This window comes from Paramisgurnus dabryanus, chromosome 23 (genome assembly GCF_030506205.2).
Source record: "Paramisgurnus dabryanus chromosome 23, PD_genome_1.1, whole genome shotgun sequence".
In the NCBI taxonomy this organism is placed as follows: Eukaryota; Metazoa; Chordata; class Actinopteri; order Cypriniformes; family Cobitidae; genus Paramisgurnus; species Paramisgurnus dabryanus.
The window spans coordinates 1,532,381-1,550,007 of record NC_133359.1 but is presented as its reverse complement, the minus strand read 5'-3'; the positions used below and the strand labels follow the sequence as shown (position 1 = coordinate 1,550,007).

The 17,627-nt window shown below is 39.9% G+C and overlaps 1 protein-coding gene across 1 annotated transcript in view; it reads right to left on the bottom strand.

The window, feature by feature from the left end:
• LOC135768181 (A disintegrin and metalloproteinase with thrombospondin motifs 20) overlaps positions 1-17,403 on the bottom strand; it is a 99,064-nt gene extending 81,661 nt beyond the window's left edge. Inside the window, exons 1-3 of the mRNA XM_065277357.2 lie at positions 17,125-17,403; positions 16,121-16,458; positions 11,931-12,084 (exon numbers count right to left, since the gene is read on the bottom strand). Of these exons, the coding sequence (XP_065133429.1) occupies positions 11,931-12,084; positions 16,121-16,458; positions 17,125-17,218 (586 nt within the window). The 5' untranslated portion in view covers positions 17,219-17,403. The remainder of the gene's footprint in view (positions 1-11,930; positions 12,085-16,120; positions 16,459-17,124) is intronic.
• Positions 17,404-17,627: the final 224 nt, after the last annotated feature.

Below are 17,627 nucleotides of genomic sequence, written 5' to 3'. Positions count from 1 at the left end.
CCAGTAAAGCAGAAAGTTCACCCAGTGAGTCGAAGAGAACAAAATCATTGTAACCCTAACCAGCAAATGATTGCATGCACATACGATACTTAAAGCATGATTATTTATTTATTATTTACATATCAGAATGATTGCCATTAATAATGTAATAATAATGTTCGCTATTGTAATGAAGATGAATGTATATTACGTATAATACCTATGTACATGCTTAGGACGTTTGCATTGTAATAATGTACAGGGAGACTTCAGACATAAAAACGGAGACATTTATCATTAAAAGTCCTATTAATTTAATATAATGTTTGGGCATACCAATATGGCGGCGTAGTGGCTTCATAATTATGACATCATGCACACAGTCATTTATATAGATCAGTGGTTGTCTCCTTGTGCTATTCTTTGTCACATCCATAACACATGGTTTCTATTTTAGATAAGAGAAATATACATGAGTAAAGATGGATATTTTTCTGATGTCTGGACTCTATCATCAGAGGAAATATAAACAGATGGTTTAATATATTGGTAATAAATACATTCTCTGAGAAATTATATATCAAGTTTTGACTGCAAATGTCACATCCATAACGCTGGAATTGCTCAATTTTTTTTTTTATTTTGTGCTTCAGAAGAATATTCCTGCTGTTTGAGAATGCAGCCTAGTCAAATAAGCAAGTTAGACTACTTAGATAACCATGCAATAAGATCAGTCCGCTGGTTAGTTTAATTATTTTTTTTACACAAAACTATGGTTAAATTGTCCCCATTGTAGTTTTGCGTTTTCTTATCAAATAAGAAATGTATCTGACTCCATTGAGCAAATTAGTTTTTAAACACATTTTTAGTATTAATGCGCGTCTTGGTGTTTCCATTCAGAATTATTTTAATGCGTTATCCAAAATTGGCATAAAAATACTTAATAGAAACATAAAAATTTACATTTACGTATTTATTCATACACATGAGAGCACATTTGTAGGTGAATTGCACCAATCCTTTAACACAGAGAGATGTTTCATTGCAGGGTATCCATGCATTGAACGTTCTGATGTAATCTCTGGCATGCGCAGCTGTCTGCAGACACGTCTGCGCTCTGATATACAGCCACATGTGGGATTATGTCAGAGCGGATCGTGCTGGAATAAAGCCACGTGTGACGAAACTCCAGCCCACAGCAGAAATCCACCTCAGCAGAGGAACGCTGGTGAATGTAAACCCTTACAGTACTGTAACATAACCATAACACGCTACAAAATACTTTAAGGTACTTTAAAAATACCACGGTACATACAGTGTGCATCGTGTGAAACGTTTACAGGCTTTCTTTAAACACTAAACTGTGTGTTTTCTTAACACAGATCACAGAATCCTGTCGCATCAGATTGTAAGATGTGAGGCTTGCGAGTAATAAGCTAATTATGTGACATCATCGTCTGTCTTTATTTTAGACCGTACAGAGCAAACGTCTCCTGGATTAAATTGGCTTTAATGTCCCATCTGAGGTCGGTTCAGGCCATTTCTCATCAGCATCATCAAGTCGAGCGCTTTGAACAAACCCCAGCATTCACCACAGGAAACTCCGGCAAATTAAAATAACACAGTTTGAACCGCAGGACACAGCGCTTGTGTTGGGTTAAGCCGTGACCTAAAGCTTTTCCTGAAGAACGGCTTCCAAACTCTTAACGCTGCCATCTGTAAGTGTGTTTATTCTCACTAATACACAAGCACACAATCCAAGCAAACTTTAGTGTAAACTACTGTACAATCATCACATGTGTTTGGTTTGAGAGCAGTGGGTCAATGATGATAAGATGTTGACACAACCTTTACCACACAAACACAGACTTCAACACAAAGTTTGCTGTGAACTAAACATTGAGATCATTTGTAGAAACCGGGGATTTCTTTCAGACCACGAGAGGGCTTTACAAACATTTAAACTAGATATTATTCGCCGTTTTAGTAATGATTTCGGTTTCTGCACATCACATGTAGAAAGTACTGTGTTTTTTTTCTATTTTAATCGAATGAAACAACATCTGAAGCAATTCTTACAAAACGTGCTTTACTTCATAAGAAGTGAATAATATCTATACTTTTCCTCTCTTCTTAAAGATGATACAATATTTTGTATATGCTTTTTTGGATACGACTTTATGGGCCATTTTTAACCATTTGAACATTGAAAACTGTTTTAAGTTGTAAATGAATTTCACTGTTGCACATTTACAATGTTTAGTTATTTTACAGTACTGTGCATTGTTTAGTTCATGAGCATTTTATGCACACATTTATGATTTCTCAGTACAGTGTTTGTTACTCAAAGTATAGTGTGAAAAAAAACTTGTGTGGGCCTATTGTTAATGTAAATGTGTATTTCTGTGATATGGCTAAGTGGGAGGGTTTGGACATCACGTCTGCAAAACATTTTTACAAAATAATGATAACTAATTGATATATCAAATCTTATACCGCGGGACTGTTGAATACTTTATTCTGATTGGCTGAGAAATGTTGCATGGGTGTTGATTATTTTTCAATAACTGCACACCTAACCTTTAAATTGTCTTAAAAATAGGCACCAGAGCAATGTTTTTGGTAACCGTGGTATCAGGCGATTAATCGACTAATCAGATAAAAATATGTAAAGAATAATTGACTCTGGTTTATTCAAAATTAATTATTCAAAATTCTGATTCACGTTGTGCCGCACCACCTTGGGTGTGCATTATTTCTTATAATTCAATGGCCCATCATCAATTATTCTTTACATATTTTTATCTGATTAGTCGATGATTAATCGCCTGAAATATCGATTATGAAAATAATTTTTAGCAATTCAATCTAAAACGAAAGTCTACTAAGGTGCTTTTGCCTTTATACTGTAACCAGGATTCCCACACCTTAGAAAACTTCAAATTCAAGGACCTTTCAATGTCTTTCCATGTCCAATACCCTCAAATTCAAGGATTAAATGTTGGGACACATTTCAAGTGAGAGCAAGGTTACATCGTGTTACCTTTAAAGATACATTGTTACAGTTCCCTTTCGAGGGAACTCGTGCTGCGTCACTGCGGTGACACTTCGGGGACGCCTCCAGGGGTAAGTGCGTCTGAATGTGTATATCAAATTTAACCAATGGTGAAGCTTAATGACAAAGACAGGGTGACGCGGGAGCCAGGAAGTATATCGCTATCTGAAATATTGCCAAAGACAGCGTTACAGGGACACAGGAAGTATGGCAAGGGAGACGCAGCGTCTCGTTCCCTTCTCAGGGAACAACAGTTACATACGTAACCCGAGACGTTTTCATGTGTCAAACACAACTATGCAAAAAAGCATTTTGGTATGAATCAACATTGGCATACAGGAGATATAAGCATTTAAAGCCAACAGTTTAGCACGTGTGCTTAAAAAGTCTAACATTTTTATGATATTATCCTACAATACACAGGGAATAACATGGAAAAAAAATATTGCATAAAATAGATTCAAGCACTTTCAATGACCTGTATCTATGCATTTATATTTTCAAACACTTCCCAGGGCCTTGCATTATTTCCCCCAGATTCACAAACTTTCACCCTGTGTAACATCCCCGTGGACACTGCCTTCTAGCTATCTGCATGTGTCGATGGGAACAACGATGCAGAAGTTTAAGTGGCGGCTATGACGCAGGTCCTATGCAGAGATACGTCACACAGACGTGGAGGTGACCACCGAACATCTACAGAGTTTATTAGGAGCAAGTTAACATACACAAAAACACAACAGATGAAAGTTGAATGCCCTGACACACATACAGCATCGTTCAGATGTCTCTTTCAGCGTGTTCAGTCCTACTATAAACTCTGAGCTGTCAGTGTGTGTCTCCATAACCTTTGACCTGTGACCTCATCAGTGTACAGACCAAACACACTAAACACTTAAAAATCAACACTTCACAACCATTAAACCCCCAGTAAATAACACTATAAATCACACAAAAATGAGCACTATTGATTGATTCATGTTATTTTATTACAAATGTCTTTATTCTCCACTGCAGGTGTGGCACACAAACACACAGCTGACTCTTCTCTTTTGTTGTCTTTAACAGAATGGATGTTTTTTTTGTGAAACTCGATTCTTTCTGGTGAATCTTTGAGTTGTGTTCACATCTTTAGCTCGTGGTGAAAGGCAGAAATCCCTGAGCAAACATACGAGCAGGAAGTTCTTCAGTAAACAGCTCTGAGGGTCGACAGCAGGCTCTTAACGTGACGGATCAGCCCTCCAGTTTCACACAGAGGAAAGAATAAACTTCACTTCAATAACGTGACATCATTCAATATTCAGAGGTGAACAACGGAGGACGGCAACACAATGCAAGATTTCTTCATCTAACACACAGCAAATCCCTGGCTGTCATGAAACTGCCAGGGTTTGAACCTTTAGCCGAAATCTTTGGTACCATTAACCCGCAGTTTGAGCGCTCTCTACAGTGGGTGGGTGGGTGGATGAATCAGTACAAGCGTCTCTCTGTGAGACAGCCCCGTCACAATTCTGTTGTCTCGTACAAAAGCCGAAAGGTCGAGAATTTGGTGAGCTGATTTCATAAGAAGCCGTTTTCTGACCACAACCTCGACCTTTACGAAGACAAGTCGCATCCCCACGTCCAATCGATCTGGGCGCCAGGACACGTGACTGGACATTTCTTTGAGATCTCGAGAGAGCAATGCAGTCAGAAAGTGTAATAATGAATCGGTTCAAACTTTCTCCTGGTAACAGAGACCTCAGCTTGTAAAACTCGTTCTTCACATGCACGCACACACACAGATGATCTACATTCAGATGAATGACATGAAGTGGCCCGTATCCTCCTCAACCCTCATCTCTTTCCTTTGACCACCAGCACAACAAAGCCAAACGCATGCTGAGCAAAAGAAAGAGATAAACGCCAGCATTGTCATTAGCGGCTGTTCAGAGACCTGCCATGTGAGCGTGAGGAACACAGACACACACCACACACATACACGCTGGTAAAATCATAACAACTTACAGAATATAAAGACGGACAGAATTATCCTTAAAGGTGCCAAAGAATGCATTGTAATAATCTGGTAAATTATTCTCTGATATCTATATAGACGGAAAATGATCCAGAGTCAGTTTTACATGTCCATTTACAACCATAGGATTTGCCTTTAGAATGAAGTGGTCTATTATTATCTTATTTAAAAGGGTCATGAATAATAATGTTGAGCTCTGCTCTGATTGGCTGTTTCTCCTTCAGTAGCTCTGTGTGTGTGTAAATAGATCTTATGTTTGTGTCTGTATCAGATTTTGAGGAACAATCAATTGTTTGGAGATTGTTAATGGACGTTTCTGAGTGGTAAGTTTGTGTTTTTTTCAGTATGGACCTGCAAAACGTAACTGCAACGTCAATAGTAGAACTTCAGACTAAACGCTAGCATATAGCGTTAACCAGCATTTAGCTGACTTCAGTGTGGTTCTGGCCTGGAGTCGTTTGCTGTCTGGGCAGCCCTCTTCTTTAATACTTCACTGACATTCTTTGGCATGGATTTCTATGGCAAGTGAGGTCTAAATCAGATTTGATTTGAGAGATTCAGCTGTAAGACTTCAACAGTGAGGTTTCTGTACTATAACAAAAATGTCCACATCATTACCGGAGGTACTTAACAGGACCGAAGTGCTTTGTACAATGACAGATGTAAATGGATCCACCTGCAGGTGTTGAGATAAACCGAGACATCGACTGTAACAGCCCTTATTATTGAAACACATCTCTCAACTTGAGACGAGCCAGAACTGAGATCACTGACAGAGCGTTCAGGACTGTAAAACGAAACCACAGACGAATGCAGACACGCATCACCATTTCAAGCTCTTATTGTACATGTGGCTCAAATATTGAATATCTATTTGATTATAAAACAGATCGCTGTAGTCCTGATTGCTGATCCGGTCATGAAAAAATACACCAGTACAGCTGTAATGGAAACAACCCGTTCATGAAATAAAGGAAAGAATAAATAAAGGTGCTTCATGAAGAAGAACCATAAAAGAACAATTTTTGGATGCATGGTCCTATATAGAAACTTTAACTTCTCTAAGAATCTGTAAGAACCTTAAGCATCTTTATTTTTAAGAGTGCCATTAATATGCTGCATGCATTTGGACACGCATACTTTCTACTTTCTGTCAATGCAGAAATATTTTAGTCCCATATGTAACTTCCAGCATGTTAAGTCCCTGAACCTAACAAAAATTTAAGCTGTGACGATATTATAGCGCACACCTGAGAGCTTAAAGGGGCCATGGCATGAAAATCTGACTTTTTCCATCTTTAAGTGCTATAATTGGTTCCCCAGTGCTTTTATCAACCTAGAAAATGTGAAAAAGATCAACCCAGTAACTTAGTTTTGGTAAACCATTCTCTACAAGCGCATTAAAAAATAGGTCATTGAAATTTGGCTCTCCTTATGATGTAATGATATAATACCACCCCTTAATCTGTACTATCCAACCACAGCACTGTCATTTAGTGCAGAGAAAAGCACAATTGAGTTTTAATGGCAACAAACCACCATCATTGTGATCAGTGTTTGCTTTATCATCAGCTCATTTGCATTTTTAAGTACACACCCACAACGGCACATTTTCGCACACACCTACAAAGTGGCAATTTTAACATGTTATAATAAATTATTTATATGGTATTTTGAGCTAAAACTTCACATATGTACTCTGGGAACACCAAAGATTTATTTGACATCTTAAAAAAGTCTTTTAATTTCTTAAAGTCCCCATGAAATCCAAACTGACTATTCGTATTTGTTACTGAAATATTACAGGGTTCATTATAAACTATTTATCCGTGTGGGTCATATTTTTTTTTTATTCATGTGCCCTCATAAATCATCTAAAAATGTACATACTTCCCTGATGATGTCAACTAGACAGTTTGGGCGGGGCATCTGTTAACTCCACCCCCTCCAAGTGTCAGTATGTTGCAAGTTCCATTTCTAAATGAAACGCCTACTTTTTTATATCCAATCAATTTACAGTGGAATACACAAACCACACCCTCTATTGTCCTTGTGTAATTTTCCATTTCACTCAGAAAAACTTCAATACGGAAGTAAAGTCAATCGTGACTTCCTATTGACGGGGAGGTTAATTATAAAACTGGAATGATTTGTGAGCAAAATCGAAAGGTTGTTGGCATCTCGACAGAATTTCTGGAGTGAATTAAAATGAAATGTCCATGATAATCAAAACATCTGCGGTTGATGTCTTCAGCATCATTTCTCAGAGCAAAAACTGAAACACTAAAGAGCAGAAAATATTCACCCATACCGAGCATTTGAGAGATAAACACAATGTGATCATACACCAAATAAACTTCTCACATATGTCTCCTTTAAAGATTAAAAAGAAATCTTAACATATTGTACACAGGACTGCCAAGATATCAAACTCCTCTCATAAAAAGTTTTTTCCAAACCCAAAAGTATCTGAGCTATGCAGAGTACATTTATTGTTATTGTACAACAAACCAGTTTTATTGCAGAGCTATAAAGGAGCGATATGATTTTAGTTTGATCTCCAGTAAATTACATTTGCACGCTGACCCACTCGTGAGAAAGCTGTCTGATCTTGAGGCCACTTGGCATTTCCCCAAGTTCAGAAAACTGGGACAGTTGGCACAATCCAAACACGTCCCATCTTCCCTTTCATGTGTCCCAGGACCGTGACATCACTGACCCTCACAAAGACGCCCTTTATGTCACCGTACAACCTGCTGTGGGGAACTGAAGTGGGAGGAATCTCCCAAATTCGGCCCCCTCGGTTATCCGGGCACAAAGACTTTGAATGCAGCACTTGCTGTAAATATATGCACTGAAAGGACATCAGCAAAAGATAGAGATCGGTTAAAGACGGAGTGATTTTGATGAACATGGGTCACTGCTGAACTTGAAATGTGTTTACGGTTAAGGAGGACAGGTTAAAGCAATAAGAGACTAGTTAAAAGTATTTATTTTTTTATGAAAACTTCCCGCTACGTTTAATGTTCACTGAAGCTGTACAGATCGTTCTGTATTGAACGCCTCATAAATGACGCAAACACAACAGTCCAAGCAGGAAATGTTCCTAAAAACAATTAACACCGGGCTGTTTTCATTCTGGATTGTCTCAAACACACACAACTTAATTATATCTGACAGCTTTATGTCATAGAGAGCAACAATTACAAACCAACATGTAAAAACCCAAGATCACAGTTAATCCCATGGCCATCACCATGTCTATCCGCAGTCCTGGCACACATCAAATGTGAAACAGTTTCAATCTGTAACTGAGCTTTTCTGGCATCATTGCTTTTTGAAGGCCCAAAAATTGAGTCCAGATACTAAGCAGCTCCATATTGAAGCGCCGCTGGCTCGGGCTGATGGGTGCGTGTCGTGACCACACCGCCTCACTCTCGCCCTTAAAGACTCTGGCTCGGATCTCTGGCACTCGCACGCTGCCAGCGGCAGAAGGAGGGGCGGAGAGCGGGCGGGCAGGCGGGCGGGCGATTCGCTCGGGGAGACAGGTGTAACAGCTTACAGGTGATTACACTGCTACAACAAGACACAGCGATTAACTGGATGAAACTGACAGAATCAAAGCCAAACACACGACTCATTTGTGAATACAAGACCAGACCCATTCACGGTAAACTCTTGATCCCGATGCAAAACTAATGCAATAGCATTATCATGATATAACTGATTATATAAATAAATTATTAAATGTTGCTTATATAAAGACATGTCACTTGTTTTAAGATGGCTGTTACATGCACAAATAGGAAAGACATAAATTCACACAAATGTAATATCTGAATCTCTTACGCAACATGGTGATTAATAAAGGAAAAAGTTTCTCATCACACACATCTCTCTACAGTTTAATGAAAGATCTCAACAATGTTTAAAGCTTTGCTCAGATTTGCTAAGATACCAAAGTCTACAATCATGATATATGAGCTCAAACATCTCTCATCAAATTTTTCCAAGTCCAAATTATTTGAGCTAAGTTGTCCACATTCATTTTAAAAGTATGTCAATAGTTGAGAATTAGGAATCAGTTGAGGTGTCTAACTGCATATAATTCATAATAATAATGAAATCGAATGATAAACAGCTAACAATATAACAAAAAACTTTACTAATTCAGCTATCAAAGATCAGTCTATGAGCAATAAAACTGCTGAGCTTGAGTATCTGAGATGATGTTTGAGAAACTGAGATGAACAACAGACGTATCTGTGAATAGAAAGCATGACTCACTTGTCCAGCCATAACACGCAAAGCTTTGGAAATATTTTCAGACAACACCCTGGATTTAAAATACATTACCTTTATGTGCTTTTCTAACCAATTATGTTTTAAAGTGCCATGCTTACTGAGATACTACCACATCACAGGCTTTCCAACCACCCAGGGCACCTAGAAATGCCATAGCAACCCACCAGAAAGCATAGCAATGGCATGACAACCCTCCAGAACATCTAGCAACACCATAACTACCACCCAGGCCACATATGCCATAACAACCCACCAGAACCCCTAGCAACACCATGGTAACCCTGCAGAACACTTACCAACACACCATAACTACCACCCAGGGCACCTAGCAATGCATTGGCAACCCTCCAGAACACCTAGCAACACCATAATTACCACTCAGACCACATATGCCATAGCAACCCACCAGAACCCCTAGCAACACCATGGTAACCCTGCAGAACAACTACCAAGACACAATACCTACCACCCAGGGCACCTAAAAATGCCATAGCAACTGACCAGAAGGCCTAGCAATGCCATGGCAACCCTCCAGAACACCTAGCAACACCATAACTACCATCCAGGCCACATATGCCATAACAACCCACCAGAATTCCTAGCAACACCATGGTAACCCTGCAGATTACCTACCAACACAACATAACTACCACCCAGGGCACCTAGAAATGCCATAGCAACCCACCAGAAAGCCTAGCAATGCCATGGCAACCCTCCAGAACACCTAGCAACACCATAACTACCACCCAGGCCACATATGCCATAACAACCCACCAGAGCCTCTAGCAACACCATGGTAACCCTGCAGAACAACTACCAACACACCATAACTACCCCCAGGGCCCCTAGCAATGCCATAGCAACCCTCCAGAACACCTAGCAACACCATAATTACCACTCAGGCCACATATGCCATAGCAACCCACCAGAACCCCTAGCAACACCATGGTAACCCTGCAGAACAACTACCAACACACAGTAACTACCATCCACCAGAACCCTAACAATACCATGACAACCCTCCATAACACCTAGCAAAACCCTAACTACCACCCAGGGCACCTAGAAATGCCATAGTAACCCTCCAGAACACCTATAAATGTCATGGCAACCCTCCAGAACACAGGGGAACACCTAAACTCTCACTCAGGGCACCTAGCAATGCCATAGCAACCTACCAGAGCACCTAACAATGCCATGCCAACCCTCCAGATCACCAAGCAACACCTTAACTCTCACTCAGGGCACCCAGCAATGCCATGGCAACCTACCAGAAGTTCAGAACATCTAGCAATCCCATGACAACCCTCCATAACACCTATAAATGTCATGGCAACCCTCCAGAACAAAGAGGAACACCTTAACTCTCACCAAGGGCACCTAGCAATGCCATAGGAACCTACCAGAGCACCTAACAATGCCATGCCAACCCTCCAGAAGACCTAGAAATGCCATGGCAATCCCCCAGAACAGCTAGCAACACCATAACAACTTTTGAGAATACCTATTAACACTATAACAACTTTGGAGAACATCTAGCAACACCATAGCAACTAGCCACATCAACAATCCTAACACCCTATAATTGTAGCAGGGTTTGCACAAGAAAGCAATCAATCAAAAGAGAAAATGTAAAACATTTATTATTATTATTATTCATAAACGGCAACAAGCGTAACCCGTACCATCACTACAGGTATAGCAGTGGTTCTTCAAAGCGTTCAGTATCTGAGCATCTGTATCATTGCATGCTCTTATCAGATCCAAGCTGTGAAGCCGTGACTCTTTTAATCCTCACCAATTTTATATCTGTTCAACTCTTTGAATCATGACCCAGATTTAACGTCACAAATGCAAGACGCATCCCAGCATGCAAAAGGTTTGGCATTGACAATGAGCAATATTATTAAACACTTCATAGCTCAGACATGATTTGATTGAATTATAAAATCAATTATTTTCTGTTGCATAAATACTGTCGACAGACCTCAACCTGTTCAAACCCTAATAGAACAAACTTTATGCCAATACACATGGACTCTTGCAAAATATAAAGAGAGATTTTAAGAGGAGTCATGCTGTCCTTCACAGATAATAAACACATCTGATTCTGAAACACAATGAACACAAGCACCAGATTTATAACCTGTTGGTGTTTTTCCTAAAGTTGTTGGTTTGCATGTGTTTAACAGTAAAGACGATGAATCCTGTAGCTCAGAGCTGAGGAACGTCCGAGTCTCTGGACTTGATTTACTTTCATTAAATGAAGAATTTCAATAACTGGGCTCATAATGAAGACACTAATCCTCACAATAACACCGATGCCAAAGCGCACACCAGAGCACAGCACGTCTAAACGACACTTAAAATGATCCAGCTGAGACACGGGAACACGCTGACCCTGGCAAATCTGACAACACTACTGAATTACACACAACTCAACTTGTTTTATTTTGCAATATGCATGCACTGAATGTCCTGTTTGCTTAACATCTCTTTCCTCAGCCCTAAAACATACAGTATCTTACACGTCTATATCCATCAGACTTCGCAGCGGACACCTGACGCTCTCACCTGAGGCTGTGCACGGCTGCGTGTCAGGTGATTTTCTGTGCGCGTCGTGTTTGTAGACAAGATGAGGTTTGTTATGTTCCTCTTCGTATTCTCCATCAGCGCTCAGCAGGGGCTCCAGAAAAAACTGACCGCTCTGTGTCGTAAACGTACCGATCTGCAGGAACAAACACACAATCACACAATCAGTCAAAGCACTGCTTGCCATAAATAAACTGGTAACTCATGGTTATTAGTAGGGGTGTAACAATGAAATTAAATGGTTAAATGTTGAACCATGCGATGCATTGATGCCACACATAAAATAAGTCTATTTACTGTTGACCTTTATTGAAATTATTGTCCACCTGTGCAATGCAACAAGTGTATTTTTTGTTGTTGTAAATCCCCTAGTTGTTATACAGGGTATGCAATTTCCAAATAGTTTAATTTAAAGGGGCCATGGCATAAAAATCTGACCTTTCGTTTAAGTGCAATAATTGGGTCCCCAGTGCTTCTATCAACCTAGAAAATGTAAAAAAGATCATCCCAGTAACTTAGTTTTGGTAAACCATTCTCTACAAGCATGTGAAAAAATATGTCATTGAAATTTGGCTCTCCTTATGATGTCATAAGGAGCTCTTATTATAATAATACCGCCCCTTAATCTGCACTATCCAACCACAGCACTGCCATTTAGTGCAGAGAGAAAAAAATAATTCACAGCACAATTGAGTTTGAATTGCATCAAACCACCATTATGGTGATCAGTGTTTGCACTTCATCAGCTCATTTGCATTTTAAACGACACACCCAAAACGGCACATTTTTGCACACACCTACAAAGTGGCAATTTTAACATGTTATAATAAATTATCTGTATGGTATTTTGAGCTAAAACTTCACATATGTTCTCTGGGGACACCAAAGATTTATTTGACATCTTAAACATTTTTTGTGACATGTCCCCTTTAACATTCATGTTTTATATTTTGGTTGCATTTGTGAGTTCACTAAAATGTAATTAGTTAACACAACCAGACATAGAGAAATTTGAAGTATGCATATCCGCTTGATTTTACCAGTTATGTGTTTATTACCTTAGAACGAGACCTTTTAATCTACATACACCGAGGGTCCCCTTACATGGAAGTTGCCATTTTGTGCCGCCATGTTTCACAACCTTGCAATTCACTACCTCACCACTAGATCCTGCTAAAATGTACACACTGCACCTTTAACAGATGATTTTATCCAAAGTGACTTACAAAAGACTTGAAAAAACTTGCATACATTCAAAAATGTTACAAGAGAACAGAAGTCTTATAAACAGAACGTTTTAAATAAATGCGCTAAATTAATTTTCCACTGCTGGCCTCAAAGAAAAGCATGTAGCACACGTCGTGAGGCATGTCTAACAGACCCACCGCTATCCCTCATTTCAATCTACGCTCAATAAACCTGACACGAGTGGAAATATCATGCAAGGCTTTTCTTAAGATGTCACACGCTGAGAGTCTCTAGATTACAATCTGTGTCAATCACAAACATCCACGGCCTGGTGTTCATTTTGCCCACTGTAATGTTTCCCCCAGCGTGACCTTGACTGGTTAAACATTGTCTTTCAACACTCTTCATGAAGCAAACTCTACAAATATTGAGCTAATGTTGAGGATCTGTCAGCCAACAGCTACTAAATCACATCAATGAATACCCAACATCCTGTTATTATGCTTTATGAGTGCGTGAACCAGGTCACATGATGCGTGTAAACCCTTCGAAATGATTGACAGGGTACAGGCATACGTGATTGACAGCAGTGATGAAAGCATCAGTCTGCAGCCATCATAATGACATAACGTCACTCATCACACAACAATAGCACTCATCAAACTCAGTTTATCTGGACGTTACAGGCGGGGAAACTTCAATAAGAACGGAGAGAATTACAGCAGGTTTCTGACACATCCACGTACAGCCTCGCCTTGGGGATGGAAAATGACATAACTTTCCTTTAACACGTGTATCTTTATGAATACAGTACTGGTTGACATGTACACACATGCGCATGCGGGTGCTCGTACATGACTTACAAAAAAAAAACTACTAAGGTGGCTTCCCCACAACACTGATCAATGCTATGAAATGGTAACTGGTAACTTATATGAGTCATTAAGCACAATACAATTTCTGTCTACACTGATCCAGGTTGAGATCATAATTTGCATTTACATTTTTGCATTTGCAGATGTTTTTATTCAAAGTGACGTAAAGTGCATCACAAGGAAGGTATACAGTAATTTTTTTTGCGTGTGTGTTCCTTGGGTTCAAACCCACGACTTTTGCACTGATAATGCAATGCTCCACCACTGATTTATACAGGAGCATCTATTAAAGTAAAAGATTTATAAACATCTAGACTGAGAATCATCTGAGGTATCTCTGACATCATCACCTGTAATATATGACTGATGTCCAGTAATTAAGAGTAACATCTGTACACCTGAAGGACTGACGTGAGTCATGTGACCACATCAGATATGATGGTGGTATCTAGGGCTGAATGGTGATATGGTTTCCAAACACATTTTCGATCTACATTACAGCGTCCCATGGCTGTTCACATCTCACATCTAAAAACGTGTGTTTAATGCAGGTCAAGACGCTTCTTCCTTCCAAAGCGTGCTCCCGTGGCATCTTTCGTAGCTAAGCAACCATGAGGACGGCGAGGATTGTCACTATTAGATCAATTCATCTGATAAGGACTTTGGAGTGTCACTCAAAAGTACAAGAAGGAGGTGCAGGGTTAGTTCGCATCAAGTCACAATTTCCAATGGTGACACCATATAGAAAAAGAGAACGGAAATGAACACAAACTGAACTATGGATGAGAACCTAGGGGTGTAACGATTAATCGTGCAAATGCGTGTTTTCTCAATGAAAGAATTTGAATGAATTACGGTGAAATCCGGGCACATCCAAAAGCCAGAGGGCGCTCTTATGCAAAAACTCCAATTGTGCCACAGAAGAAGCAGCATTACAAACGCTATTCCAGGAAATGTATAGAAGAATATTTATTTCGCCATTCTTCAAATTGTTTCAGGTATTTTCATGATAATAAAGAATATTTTGAATGATTTTTTGTTTAGCTTAAACGCATGTTATAAACGACTCCGAATCATAATGATTCTGACTTTTTACTGACCAAAACGCCATAGTACAGGTCATTTGTTCAGAAGTTTGTAGGTACAGACATTCGTTGTGGACATTCTTTACAGTTTATCCCAAGGCTTTTTCAACATTCATACCGTTATTGGATTTATACCATATCGACTGAAATGTAAAAGTATATTTGCGATAGGAATTTTACCCATATTGTCCAGCCCTATGGGAATGAATACTTGAATTTATAGTGCAATGGTGTGCTCTTGAAATGAATAACTAAATGTATTTGTGTCCACTACAACAACCTAACTGTAGTACAAAGCCTTTAAAGATGTTTCATGTGCAACTATAATAATACAACCACTGCACTGGTCTGATCCTGCTGTTAAAGACCACCATGTGATGATGCATGACCTGATGACCTCATCAGACATTAAATCACCCCCGGGTACAGACTGCTGGAGTAATCACATCATCTAACATACCTCATTAACAAATGACCGTATGCTAATGGGACAAGAGTACATCCTCAAAAAACTGCAGATAAAGACAAGAACCTGAGGCAAACCAGCAAGAAGATACTGGTTTAAACTGTTCCGAGAAATCCATTCACAGAACCCTGCTGGTTTACGACGGAAACATGATGATAGCTGGTCATCAAATGATCTAGTTAAACTAGCTTAAGTTTGGAAACCTTATCCAAAAACACAGCTATCAGCTTTAACTGGATTGTCCAGCATACAGTAGGACACTTTAAACCAGTTAGAAAGTTGGACAGCAAATGGACTATATTTGAAAGACTAGATGGTGCTGGACAGCTGGAGATCATGTGAACTCAAATCACACCCAAATAATCCATCTGTCCCACCCTTGCCATTTCTGCCAGAGTACATCTAAAATAACCGAGAGGGCGGTTTATATATCTGTTTGTGACATGGTCCCATCACCCCATCTGTGGACAGAATTCTGGAGATCACCAGGCCTGATGTCTCATGTTTTTATACTCTATGCTGTTGAAGATGAAGATGTGTGTATGAAGATGAACTCACGAGTCCAGTGCAGAGGCTGAAGACGGCCTGATGTTCCTGCAGAGCGTTTACGTGTCCTTTATAGAAACAGTGCCGAAGGTCTGCGGCCTGATGCTCTTCCTCTCCCAGATGAACCACCGTGTAGGTCGGAGCGATAAATCCAGAATCAGCAGTCAGGTTCAGATGAAACCTCTGACCGAACGCCTCGATTCGGTAATGAGCCTTCAAATCCGAGACCTCTGTGTCGGCGCTGCGTTTTCTTCTGCGGTAATGCAGCCGGTGCGGGATGGACTCTCCGAACTCATTCAATCGCACTGGAGTAATGATCTCGTATGATGACAGCTGTCGGATGAAGCTCTCTGAAACGCATGACAGAGAGTTCAGACACATCAATGCATAGTTATAATTCAGCTTACAGTGCATTTGGAACCTTTAGTCATACTTTATGTCATCTGGGAGGCATTTTTACAATTACTTAATCAACTGATGTCCAGGTGAGTTTTGACACAGGTAGGCACAGGTGTGGATCACTATATTAACTATGGACATGATTCATTAATATGTAACAACCACAGACTGTCACAATACATTTATACTACATCTATTGTTTTGTTGTTAAATAACCAGGTTTAAAAGTGTCCATGTGTTCTTTTTTTGACTGACAGAATGACATTTTAAATGTGAATTTAAATATAAGACACCCTGTATAGGTACAGAATATCATGCACAATCTACACAACATGCATAAATATAAAACACAATATGTACAGACCTTTATAAACATTATAGTATTTAACATGCACAATCTACACACTTTATGCATTGTGTATGTATATATATATATATATATATATATATATATATATATATATATATATATATATATACACACTATTTATTTAAACGTCAAGCCAATCGGTTTAGATTCACATTACAACTAAAACGCCTGCAAACGTTCGCAACGCGCGCGCGTTTTTGCTATAAAGTGTAAGTCTGTATTATTGATGTGTCCGGTAAGTTGTTACCTTGTTTCGGGTGTAGTTTGTGAGTGTGCGCGGTGCGTAAAAGCGCGGAGAGATGGCACACGAGACCCAGCAGCCGGAGCGCAGGACACCGCATGATTCCCCCGCCGCTTTCTCGCGTTCTCTCTCTCTCTCTCTCTTTCTCTCTCTCTCTCTCTCCTTACCGGCTCTTCTCCTTCAACAGCAGCTCGCACGATCCGCCGTCATGCCGTTAACACACGCACATCCGCGCGGATTCACTCATACCGCGCGCCCGGCTCTCTCTCAACTCGCCCGTGTGTGCGCGCGCTGCACTGTGCGGTGCCAACGGGATTTTTTTCGCTCCTTGGCTCTCCATAGGACACCCCCCAAAACACACACACACGCACACATCAGAGGACTCGGCACGCCCCCCAACATCCCCCCTCCCTCCCTGCCGTCTCCAAACTGAACTCAACAAAAGTTTATTTATTGCATGTATGCAGCGGTGCATGCTGACCGAGTAAATGTTATATTAACAAATGCAT